This window comes from Bubalus bubalis, chromosome 13 (genome assembly GCF_019923935.1).
Source record: "Bubalus bubalis isolate 160015118507 breed Murrah chromosome 13, NDDB_SH_1, whole genome shotgun sequence".
Classification (NCBI taxonomy): Eukaryota; Metazoa; Chordata; class Mammalia; order Artiodactyla; family Bovidae; genus Bubalus; species Bubalus bubalis.
In genome coordinates this window covers 17,120,374-17,133,405 of record NC_059169.1, presented here as the reverse complement: position 1 = coordinate 17,133,405, position 13,032 = coordinate 17,120,374, and the positions used below count along the sequence as shown (strand labels likewise).

The 13,032-nt window shown below is 41.4% G+C and overlaps 1 protein-coding gene across 3 annotated transcripts in view; it reads left to right on the top strand.

Annotated features, from left to right (window-relative positions):
* Nucleotides 1-13,032, top strand: part of LOC102413663 (ATP-binding cassette sub-family C member 4) — a 122,335-nt gene that overhangs the window by 39,355 nt on the left and 69,948 nt on the right. For all 3 annotated transcript variants that reach the window (XM_044926924.2, XM_044926923.2, XM_044926922.2), the window contains exons 9-11: nucleotides 4,817-4,921; nucleotides 9,417-9,506; nucleotides 10,842-11,033. In XM_044926924.2, the coding sequence (XP_044782859.2) occupies nucleotides 4,817-4,921; nucleotides 9,417-9,506; nucleotides 10,842-11,033 (387 nt within the window). The remainder of the gene's footprint in view (nucleotides 1-4,816; nucleotides 4,922-9,416; nucleotides 9,507-10,841; nucleotides 11,034-13,032) is intronic.

Sequence of the window (13,032 nt, the reverse complement as noted above, 5' to 3'; positions counted from 1 at the left end):
GTAGTACAAGAAATTTCTTTCAACAATGATATAGATCAGAAAACCAAACGTACAGTAACCGTTACCAAGGGAACAAGGGATAATAATGGTCACAAGGTCAAGAGACAATCCATATCTCAAGAAAAAGGGGGGCGAGACTAAGCAGTTTTATTGTAAAGAGAATGTTTACTAAAGGAGACTCAAGCCTGTCTCACACAACGACCTCAGTCCTGAGAGCTGTGTGCAGTTTTACTGGCCTCTGGCAGAAGCTGATAAGAACAGAGGATTTATGAGAAACAGCACATAGGAATCCTCCGTTAAACACTCCCCGACAATGAATGTTGAGTTTTAAGCCAACTTTTTCACTCTCCACTTTCACTTTCATCCAGAAGCTCTTTAGTTTCTCTTCACTTTCTGCTATTAAGGTGATGTCATCTGCTTATCTGAGGTTATTGATATTTCTCCTGGCAATCTTGATTCCAGCTTATTCTTCATCCAGCCCAGCATTTCACATAATGTACTCTGCATATAATTTAAATAAGCAAGGTGACAATATACAGCCTTGACGCACTCCTTTCCAAATTTTGAACCAGTTCGTTGTTCCATGTCTGGTTTTAACTGTTGCTTCTTGACCTGCTTATAGGTTTCTCAGGAGGTAAGGTGGTCTGGTCCCATCTCTTTAAGAATTTTTCACAGTTTATTGTGATCCACACAGTCAAAGGCTTTAGAATAGTCAGTGAAGCAGAAGTCAATGTTTTTCTGGAATTCTCTTGCTCTTTCTATGATCCAACGGATATTGGCAGTTTACCTCTGGTTCCTCTACCTTTTCTAAATCCAGTTTGTACATCTGGAATTTCTCAGTTCACATACTGCTGAAGCTTGAAGGATTTTGAACATTATTTTGCTAGCATGTGGAATGAGCACCATTGTGCAATAGTTTGAACATTCTTTGACCTTGCCTTTCTTTGGGATTGGGCTTCCCTGGTGGCTCAGCTGGTAAAGAATCTGCCTGCAATGCAGGAGACCTGGGTTTGATCCCTTGGTTGGAAAGATCCCTTAGAGAAGGGAAAGGCTACCTACTCTAGTATTCTAGAGAATTCCATGGACTGTAGAGTCCATGGAGTTGCAAAGAGTCAGACTTGACTGAGCAACTTTCACTTCTTTGGGATCATAATGAAAACTGACCTTTCCTAGTCCTGTGGCCACTGCTGAGTTTTCCAAATTTGATGGCATATTGAGTGCAGCACTTTAACAGCATCATCTTTTAGGATTTGAAGTGACTCAGTTGGAATCTCATCACCTCCACTAGCTTTGTTCATAGTAATGCTTCCAAGGCTAACTTGACTTCACACTATAGGATGTTTGGCTCTAGGTGAGTGATCACACCATTGCAGTTATCCAGATTATTAAGACCTATGGAACCTGCTTCTCTTTTGTCTCCTTCATTGGCAGACGTGTTCTTTACCACTAGAGCCACCTGGGAAGCCCAAAGAACTACCATGCTGCTGCTGCTAATTCACTTCAGTCATGTCCAACTCTGTGCGACCCCATAGACGGCAGCCCACCAGGCTTCCCCGTCCCTGGGATTCTCCAGGCAAGAACACTGGAGTGGGTTGCCATTTCTTTCTCCAATGCATGAAAGTAAAAAGTGAAAGTGAAGTCTCTCAGTCGTCTCTTCGCGACCCCATGGACTGCAGCCTACCAGGTTCCTCTGTCCATGGATTTTCCAGTTAAGAGTACTGGAGTGGGGTTCCATTGCCTTCTCTGAAGAACTACCATATGATCCCACAATTCCAGTTCTAGGTATTTTCCCAAATAAAATGAAATAAGAGATATCTTTTCAAAAGATATCTGTACTCCCATGTTCATTGCAATGCTACTCATAATAGCCAAGATGTGGAAACTACCTGAATGTTCACTGGTGGGTGAATGAGTATAAAGTGAGTGTGTACATAAAGCAGAATATTTTTCAGTGTTAGGAAAAAAGGAAACTCTGCAATAGCAACAACATGGGTGAAACCTGAAGACATGATGAGTGACATAAGCTAGTCATGTAAGGACACATGCTGTATGATTCTGCTTGTAAGAGGTATCAAAAATAATCAAATTCATAGAATCAAAATCAAAGCTAAAGGGGAAATAGGGAGTTACTGATCAATAGACATAAAATTTCAGGTAAGAAAGATGAATATATTTTGGATTATCTCCTATACAGTGTTGTTTCTGTTGTTACCAATGATGTACCTTTAATTTACTGTAATAAAATGACAACAGAAATAGAATCCTGACAGCAATTGAATGGGATAAGCATAAGTGTCCCCATTTTACAGGTAAGGAAACAGGTCCTATAACAGATGAAATAGTTCACCCGTCTTTTCATCTCTCGTAAGTGACAGAACTAGGATTCTGCCCAAAGCCTGGTTTCTTGCATTGCCTTGTTAGTATATTCTGGTGTGTGCAATCTCTCATTAAGTGTGGCTTTCATCATCTGTGGCCCTACATCTCTTTCTTTGAGCTCCTGGATGTGACTTTGAGCTGACTAAGCCACGTGTTTGTGGATTTCTTTCCTTCCCTAAACTCCAGACTTATCTAAAAGGCAGCTACAGTGCCTTGTTCATCTTTGTACTCCTCACAAATAGCCAATGCTCAGAAAATGTGCAACTGAAGTACCTTCCAGCTCCATCATGTCTAGGCTCCTGCAGATGCCTAACTGTTAAGAATGGTTGTAGTGGAGACAGTGGTAACTCTGATTCTCAAATCAATTATGTGACGCACTTAAAGGGGATGCATGAAAGGGGACCTTCAGAGTTTTTCAGAGTATTGTGCTCAAAAATATTTGAGTAGGAGTTTTTATTTCTTTTCACCAAAATGTACCTGAACAGTGTCTGAGGCTTAAAATTCCTTTCCATGTAAATGTGTGTGGTAACATTAAAATTATAACCTACTGAGAACTTTGAATTTTCCTGGGACTTTGTCTGGATGCTTTGTGTTCTGATTAAACATCATTGATTTGAGCAAGAAACCTAGATTTTCTCATGTTCATACATTTTCTGGCGGGATGATGGTCTAGGAATTTAGAGATCTTTTAGGCAATAGTTGTTATCAGTAAAGGTGGGACCAATGGCCGAGAATAAGCATGGTGAGAAGGTTGGTGTTAGTATGACACATTGTTCCAAGGTGAGTAGAAATAATTGTTGAACTATTTTTTTTCTTTTACATATTAGACTCTTATTCAGCTCATATAATTTCTGCAATGCTTAAAAAATTTTTATTTCTCTAGCTCATCAGAATCCCCTGAATGCCTTTAAAAAAATCACACCTTGGTGTTTCTGATTCACTAGGTTTTTGCTAGGGCCCAAAGTATCTGTGTCTTTAGTCAAAGTGCCATACATCTGAAAATCAGCCAAACCTGGGAAATATTGCCCTAGTTGTAGAAAGAAACACAAAAAGTCACCAGATATTTTAGCAAATATAAAATACGACAGGATGTTGTTGAGATTAAAATAATTTGAGAGGAAAACCCTGTCTTAATTTATGCTAGACTTTTGGTGGGGTGCGGGGGAGTAAATTTGAAATTTATCCACCTATTTCATCACTTCACAAAATAATGGAATACTACCTACCTGAAGTCTGGAGCAGGCTTGATGAGTATGTTCAGTGGCAGGTAAGCACATGCAGAGAAGTCCTTCCTGCTTGGAACATATATTTATCAAGTGAGGGGTTACTGCTACTGCTGCTGCTAAGTCACTTCAGTCGTGTCCGACTCTGTGTGACCCCATAGACGGCAGCCCACCAGGCTCCCCCGTCCCTGGGATTCTCCAGGCAAGAACACTGGAGTGGGTTTCCATTTCCTTCTCCAATGCATGAAAATGAAAAGTGAAAGTGAAGTCTCTCAGTCGTGTCCGACTCCTAGCGACCCCATGGACTGCAGCCCACCAGGCCCCTCCGTCCATGGGATTTTCCAGGCAAGAGTACTGGAGTGGGTTGCCATTGCCTTCTCCGAGTGAGGGGTTAAAATAGAATCATATAGTGAAACTCATGGTAGAGGCACATTTGTCTGTCATTAGTCCTTGGAAGGAAAAGTCTGAGGTGCCATGAAGTGCTTTGGAAGAATCACTGGTGTAATTTTGGAGGTCGTGTTTCCTGGGAAGGCTGAGGAAATTACCTAGAGAATTCCGTGTGTAGGGCTGGGGAAGGTGGGAGGCTGATGCTTCTCATTTTCCTGGGGAAGGTGATGTGATAAAGGCTTTTAGTGCATGAGAAGGGGATTCATGCATTTAAGAAACCAAAAATGTTTGTGCCTGCAGAGTATGGAGTGCTAGAGGCCTGATCAGGGGACTATGTAAGTCCCTACAGGTAACATTAAGATTTTTTTATCATCTCAGAGTTCCCTCTGGCTGCAGGTTCTAAATGTGCTGGAGTTTGGAGCCAGACTTTCTCCTTGAGGAGAAACTAGTCCACTTACTGAGAAACTTATGACTTTCCTCATGGCCTGAAACTCTTCATATTATATATATATACACACACACACACACACACACACACACACACACACACACACACATATTATGTGTGTGTATTATATACACGCACAAACCTATATATATATATAATACTCTACGTATCCTGTATTCACTATGTTGCTGTATATGTGATGCACTGTATATTTTATTCTGTATATTATTTAGTGTGTTCTGATGTGAACCAACACTTTGAGTACAGTTGGAATAATGATATGTAGGCTATATGAAGTTTGTTATAAATTCCAGGAAGGCAGTTATGTTTGTTTGTGCTTTCATCCTGCAAACTAAACTGTCTGTTTTTCCTTTCTCTGTAGGACTTTCTGTTACTCGAAAACATACCACTGCATGACCATCAGCTGCCACCATCAGATGGTGAAACAATTGTGGATGTGCAAGATTTAACTGCTTTTTGGGATAAGGTAACAAGTCCTCCACCTCAGGATCATGACTGCTAATAAAACAACTGTGACATAGATTTATAAGAAAATTTTGAGGTTTTACACATGGTGTAAAATGTGACTTACTCATACACTGAAAGTATGTTATAAAACTTCTCAAAATCAGGAATAAGGTTTGCAACTACTGGAGATTATAAAATCAGCTAAGACATCTTACAGGTTGTTCTCTCTCTCATTTTCAACAGAGCTTTAAAGTATTAGCGTATCTTGAACTTAAATTATATACTTTGGTAATGTTAGAATTTACAGGATTGGGCATACAAAATGCTGCGGTATGATGTGGGTTAACTAACAAATACACAACCATTTGTTAGAAACAACAGCCTTTGGGGAATCAATGTACATTTTCTGTATACTGATCTTCACAGACCATCTTACTACACATGGAGTAAGGCTGTGATCTGGATCTTGGCTGTGGGGTAGATTGGGGGCTCCCCCATCCTAATCTTCTGGAAGCTTCTGGCTACTTTGGTGGCAGCCAGGGACAGGAGGAGACAGCAAGTGGTCATCGTTAGCTCCAGTGATTCCGTTCAAAGCTTTCACTGTATGGAAGCTGACATGGAGAACTGGCGATGTTCCAACACTTGGTTTATGTATAATGTTCAGGCAAACAGGGAAAACAGAAGAATTTGCTCTCAAGTATTGCACCCCCAGTGCAGCCCCTTTATTGACAATTGAAATGCTCACCTGCAACCTGGTTCCATGGTCCTCTGTGCACACCCTCCCGTGTCAGTGTGGGTGAGTCAGGAAAACTGAACCCACACCACAGGAGGGTAGGTTAGGTCACAGGTTAGATCATAGGGAGCCCTCGGGAGGGAGAGGGGCACAGACATTGGGGTTTTGGAGAGAAGCTGAGTCTGAATGAAGCCCCTGCTGGGTTGGGAGGCAGGAGACTCTGTAACCTGCTCCCCTAGACAGCCAGGTGGGCAGGTGGGGGGAGGTCTCAGGGACCCAGGTCTCATTCATGAAATGGTGGGACTTGGTATGTCTTTAAGCTCTAAAATAAATGGTCCTGTGTGAGCCTCCAGATCTCATGGAACAGGGGTTTCCAACTGTGTCTGCACAGAGTCAGGGCTCAGCTGATGATCCTTGTTGAGTCAGTGTCCCCTGATCCTGGGTAACCATGATGGGAGGGGACCCAGTGCCTCTGAGCTGTCGAGTGCTGCCCCTTTCTGGTCATGGCAGAGTAGTGCCTGCCCGAAGCCTGAACAGGGAGGGAACTCAATGTCCTGTCCTGACAAACTACGAGGGGAGGGGACAGGGATGATGATTGTATGTGGTTCATTGTTTTGTTGTGACACCAGAGTGAAAAGTAGTAAAGTAGGACCCTAAGTGTCAACACAAAGAAAGGCGTGAAGTTTAAACAAATGCTTCTCGTATATTAAAATCTAGCTTCTTAATGATTTTTCATTCCTAAAACCTGAAACTTTTTTTTGGTGATGAAAGTTAATTATTTTTTTTAGTAAATGATTGCCTTATTATCAGTTCAGCTGTTTACAGAGAAATCTTTCATTTTGAAGATTATCTAGACTTTTTTATACAGACTCTATGCTTTTAGTCTTTGGGGCATTTTACTTAATTACATGTAACCATGTATGTTTGTTTTTAAACATAACCGTTACTGACAATTTTCTTAACACTTAGAATATGTAAAGAAGTACACATACCCTTAAGTCTCCCAGGAATATGCCCTGTGATTGGCATGATGAGTACTTTGTCCTTCTTCCTAATGAAATGTTTTTGTTTTCCTTACAGTATAGGTATAGGTACTTGATTGTCCCTGTTTAGCCAGGACAGGTAATGCATGTAACATGTATAAAACTGAGGCTTTATTCCTCTGACTCAAAATGTCATAATTTTCCTTATTCCCCATTGTTTTTGGTGTTATTGGTGTTAAATTAGAGCTCTCATGAAATTAGACCATTATTTACAAGAGTTAATTTACCAAGAGTGATTTTATTATGTAAAGTGTCCCCTTCTTGCTGAGTGTTACTTATTTTTTTCTTTATCAAATGAAATTGGAGAGATTAATGGAGATTTCAAATTACAGTGTTTATTAGTATAGGACCAGGCACGCTGTGTTCTGCTGCCACCTTGTGGAAATTAATGAGATAGCTAAAACCAAAGATCACTGCGTGCATGTGTTCAGTCGTTCCGTGTGTCAGACTCTCTGTAAATCCATGGACTGTAGCCTGCCAGGCTCCTCTGTCCATGGAATTTCCAGGCAAGGATACGAGAGTGGCTATGAAAGTGTAAGTGGTAAAAACCTCCCACACTGAATACTCTAGTAAGTACATTATTTTAATAAGCTTATGTACATCATTCAGTTTGCATTTCAAGCAGGTTCCTTGTCATTTCAACTCCTTAAATTCTGTGGGTGTCTACACCTGAGTCCATATAGAAATTTGGTAAAAGAAGCCTTCCTAAGGCAACTAAAGCTGTTTCAACTCCCAAAAAGATAGGAGTGGATGAAAAGATCTGTAAAACACAATGTCTTTTTTTTTTAATTTAATTTAATTTAATTTTTTAACTTTACAATATTGTATCGGTTTTGCCATATATCAACATGAATCTGCCACAGGTATACATGTGTTCCCTATCCTGAACCCTCCTCCCTCCCTCCCTGTATCATCCCTCTGGGTCGTCTCAGTGCACCAGCCCCAAGCATCCAGTATCGTGCATCGAACCTGGACTGGTGACTCGTTTCATATATGATATTATAAATGTTTCAATGCCATTCTCCCAAATCATCCCACAGATGATCTCCCTCTCCCACAGAGTCCAAAAGACTGTTCTATACATCAGTGTCTCTTTTGCTGTCTCGTATGGCACCCCACTCCAGTACTCTTGCCTGGAAAATCCCATGGACAGAGAAGCCTGGTAGGGTGCAGTCCATGGCGTCGCTAAGAGTTGGACATGACTGAACGACTTCACTTTCACTTTTCACTTTCATGCATTGGAGAAAGAAATGGCAACCCACTCCAGTGCTCTTGCCTGGAGAATCCCAGGGATGGGGGAGCCTGGTGGGCTTCTGTCTATGGGGTCGCACAGAGTCGGACATGACTGAAGTGACTTAGCAGAAGCATACAGGGTTATTGTTACCATCTTTCTAAATTCCATATATATGCGTTAGTATACTGTATTGGTGTTTTTCTTTCTGGCTTACTTCACACTGTATAATAGGCTCCAGTTTCATCCACCTCATTAGAACTGATTCAAATGTATTCTTTTTAATGGCTGAGTAATACTCCATTGTGTATATGTACCACAGCTTTCTTATCCATTCATCTGCTGATGGACATCTAGGTTGCTTCCATGTCCTGGCTATTATAAACAGTGCTGTGATGAACATTGGGGTACACGTCTCTTTCAATTCTGGTTTCCTTGCTATGTATGCCCAGCAGTGGGATTGCTGGGGCATGGATTAAAGATCTAAACGTAAGACCAGAAACTATAAAACTCCTAGAGGAGAACATAGGCAAAACACTCTCTGACATACATCACAGCAGGATCCTCTATGACCCACCTCCCAGAGTATTGGAAATAAAAGCAAAAATAAACAAATGGGACCTAATTAAACTTAAAAGCTTCTGCACAACAAAGGAAACTATAAGCAAGGTGAAAAGACAGCCTTTAGAATGGGAGAAAATAATAGCAAATGAAGCAACTGACAAACAACTAATCTCAAAAATATACAAGCAACTCCTACAGCTCAATTCCAGAAAAATAAATGACTCAATCAAAAAATGGGCCAAAGAACTAAATAGAGATTTCTCCAAAGAAGACACACAGATGGCTAACAAACACATGAAAAGATGCTCAACATCACTCATTATCAGAGAAATGCAAATCAAAACCACAATGAGGTACCATTTCACGCCAGAATGGCTGCGATCCAAAAGTCTACAAACAATAAATGCTGGAGAGGGTGTGGAGAAAAGGGAACCCTCTTACACTGTTGGTGGGAATGCGAACTAGTACAGCCACTATGGAGAACAGTGTGGCTGCTACTGCTGCTGCTGCTAAGTTGCTTCAGTCGTGTCCGACTCTGTGCAACCCCATAGATGGCAGCCCACCAGGCTCCCCCGTCCCTGGGATTCTCTAGGCAAGAACACTGGAGTGGGCTGCCATTTCCTTCTCCAATGTATGAAAGTGAAAAGTGAAAGTGAAGTCTCTCAGTCATGCCCAACTCTTAGTGACCCCATGGACTGGAGCCTACCAGGTTCCTCTGTCCATGGGATTTTCCAGGCAAGAGTACTGGAGTGGGGTGCCATTGCCTTCTCCAGGACAGTGTGGAGATTCCTTAAAAAACTGGAAATAGAACACAGTGTCTTAAAATGAGAAAAATGTGGGCTATGTTAGCATTTCAATGACTCTTATGGTATTTTCCCCACTATTTGAAGTAATTTGTATTACTTTATTGAAATGGGTACATTTTTGTAACTTTCATTTGCAGAAATCAGGAACCCCAACCCTACAAGGCCTTTCCTTTACTGTCAGACCCGGTGAACTGTTAGCTGTGGTCGGACCTGTGGGCGCAGGAAAGGTACGTTCTGATGGGTTTTGGCAGCTTGATAACAGCCCCAGTTATATTCTCAGAGAGGAGCCCAGAGCTGAGTGTGACTCAGTTTGAATTCAGTGTGTCTAGAACAGTGTTTCTCGAGGTGTATTCTCTGGAGCATTCATTTTGCAAGAAGGTTTTGTGGCAAATAAATCTGAATAAATGCACACTGTGTTTTCCTTCTTGGTGCTTCACATTGCCCAGTTGGGAACCACTTGTCAAGCACTGAACATCTCAGTGAAGTAAATTATTGATGTGACAGCTGTTCAGAATGGATGGAGACAATGGGGATTTTCTTTTTGTCACAGTGGCCCCTCCCGGAAGTCTGGAGGTGGTGCAGGTTCTTCCAGGAAGTTCTGAGCATTTCCTCACGTGACTTGACTTGATCCTATCAGTGCACATGTAGTGAATGTGCAGCCACGTGCTGGAGCTAAAGGTACAGACATGAGCCAGGGCTCGATGCCTCTGCTCCAGAGTAACCAGGTTCTGGGATGAGACAGATACACAGGCAGGTTATTTCAGCCCAGGGCAATGAGCACTCTGATATGTGGACACAGACACACCACATCTATGTGTTGTAAAAAATTTGAAATTTGCACGTTGACTTAGTCTCATGTGTTTTGTGCAACAACATACAGAAACCTAAATGTGGGATATGTACACGAAAGGGTGATGATTTCCTTTATCATGGACTTTTGCTCTGCAGACACAACTCACTTCATAGTTTAATTCATCATCTTTGGATATATTCTTTACACATAGCTTAAAAAAATAAAATATTTGTTTATTTGACTGCATGAGATCTTAGTTGCAGCATGTGAGGTCTAGTTCCCTGACCAGGGATTGAACTCCAGCCCCTGCACTGGGACCTCAGAGTCCCAGCCTCTGGACCACCAGGGAATTCCCTACACATAGCTTTTTAAGAACAAGTATTTGTCAAATAAAGGATATCCCAGATGTAGGAACAACTGCATTAAACATCAGATATATGAACTACACATCCTGTGGGGCTGCTCTACTAGAAAAAGATGTTAAAGTTTCTTAATTAGTCTTTGCTGAGTAGAGCACTTCATTTGGGGGAAACTCAGGCAGCATAGATTGTTATACTATTCATATTCCTTATCAACCTTTAGTTTACCTTGACCAATGGTATTATTATTATTATTATTTTTTCATCACAATCACCAGACCAGTACTTTATCCTGTTCTGAAAGAAAGGGTTCTATTGTGTATCAAGCACCAGGGTGGGGTCAGCTGTGCTTCGGGGCATGTTCCATCCTGAGTGCTGCCTGTTCATTTGTGTGTTACCATCTGTTTCAGTCATCACTGTTAAGCGCTTTGCTGGGGGAGCTTTCCTTGATCCAGGGGAATGTCAACGTCCAAGGGAGGATTGCGTATGTTTCTCAGCAGCCCTGGGTGTTTCCAGGAACTGTGAGGAGTAACATTTTATTTGGGAAGAAATATGAAGAAGACAGATATAAAGAAGTAATAAAGGCGTGTGCTTTGGAAAAGGTGAATAATGACTTTTGAGCTGCATATACTCAATTTTCAAATAGTGATAATGTTGGTTTAAACTCTAAAGTTAGTTGAAATTTCTTTTTAATTTGAAAAGTCTTTTATTGTTGCTCAATATATTTTCTGGTCTTCTGGGTAAATATGCAGGCATATATGTTGCTGTTTTAATCCTGATGTTATAACAACACTTACAGAATAACTTTGGTGGGGGGTGGTGTGGTTGTTTCATTTTGTGAAATTTCATTCATTGTTTTTGGTATGGAGGGCTGTGCCACACGCCTTCCACAATCTTAGTTCCCTGACTACAGACTGAACTCAGTCCCTTGGCAGTGAGAGCACAGAGTCCCAACCACTGGACCACCAGGGAATTCCCTCGTTCACTTTTAATTTCCTTTTTTAATGGACAGTTGCAAAACTTTGTAAAAAATAGAAAGCATGGTGTAATGAACCCTCATGTACCCCCTGCCCCCCCACAGCTTCAGCCAGGAGCAGCTGGTGGCCAGTCTTGCTGCATCTCCAACTCTGCCAGCCCCACCCCCACCCCAGATTATTCTGGAAAAGATCCTAGACCTCAGATTAGTTCATCTGCAAATGTATTATTAGTTTTCTCTGAAAGATAGGAAGTGAAAGTGAAGTCGCTCAGTCGTGTCCGAATCTTTGCGACCCCATGGACTGTAGCCTATCAGGCTCCTCCGTCCACGGGATTTTCCAGGCAAGAGTGCTGGAGTGGATTGCCATTTCCTTCTCCAGAAAGATAGGAAAGCCTTTGGGGGAAAAAAAAAAATCACATTATTTCACCTGAAAAATAACCCAGATTCCTGAATGTCATCGACCTGCTAGTGCCTGTTTGCATGTCCTTACTCATCTCACTGAGGAATCTCCTTCAGTGCTGCTGGAGGCAGCCTGCACATGCGGTCTCCCCCTTGACCCTTGGCTTGTGCCTCCTCAGGCCTTTTCAGTCTCTAGGTTTCCCTCTCCACTTGGATTTGACTTGCATTTTTATTTAAAGAAAATAGAATGCTTTAGCATTTCTTCTTAATACTGCATCTTTTCTTCAGAGGAGAGATTGTTTTCAGAAATGGCATTGAGTTTCACATCAAATGACAAAATGAAACATTTAACTCTACCTTGGGATTTAGGTGAAATTAGTGAATGAATAATGAAAACTGAACTTACTTGAGAGAGGAATGTAATTTGGCAAAAAGGAAAAACAATGTAAATACTGATTAAACAGTATGTTACTGTCCTGGGTTATAAAAATCCGTGAACAATAGTGTTAAAGGGCTCCCCTCGAGTCTGTTGAGTCCAGTCTGGACATCCGAGTATTCTTCTACACTGTGAGAAAAAGCCCAGGACAGACTTGCAGAGGTGAGGAGTTAAGACTCCAAAACCTTCTTCCTGAGGAAATAGAAAATAGTAATTTTGCTTGAACCACAGCTTGAACATCATAGATTGTATCACGTGAGTAGCATTTTGCAATAATGTGGTTAAAACAGAATTGCTCCTTTAATGGGCTTCTGTTTCTTTCCCTTGGGTTCTTATTAATGGGAGATTGTGTTTGCAGAAATAATGTCAAGTTAGCAGGAATGAGCTAGATTTTTATTAAATGGTGTAGAGACTGTATAAGAAAAGAAGAGGGAAGCAAATGTAGAACAGTGAGAATAGTAGCTCCCATTTATTCAGAGTCCATGTGCAAATCATTTTTATGTCTTTCAGCCCTATGTGTGCACACATGTAAGAGGGTATATGAGTTTGATTCTTTATCAGTGTCTTCAGCATTAACATCCACATTTTATAGTTGGTAAAACTAAGGCTTGGGGGATCAAGCAGCTCATCTCAGCTCAAGTTCAGAACCCTTTCTGCATGACTCTAGACTCCATGCCTGTCCTTGATGCTGTGCTGCCTCTCAGTTGAGGAAGTGTATAAGGAAGAATTTTTTAAAAAGCAGGTGATAGATGAAGGTATAAGGTGGGGTATGGAGTAAACAGATCTCAGG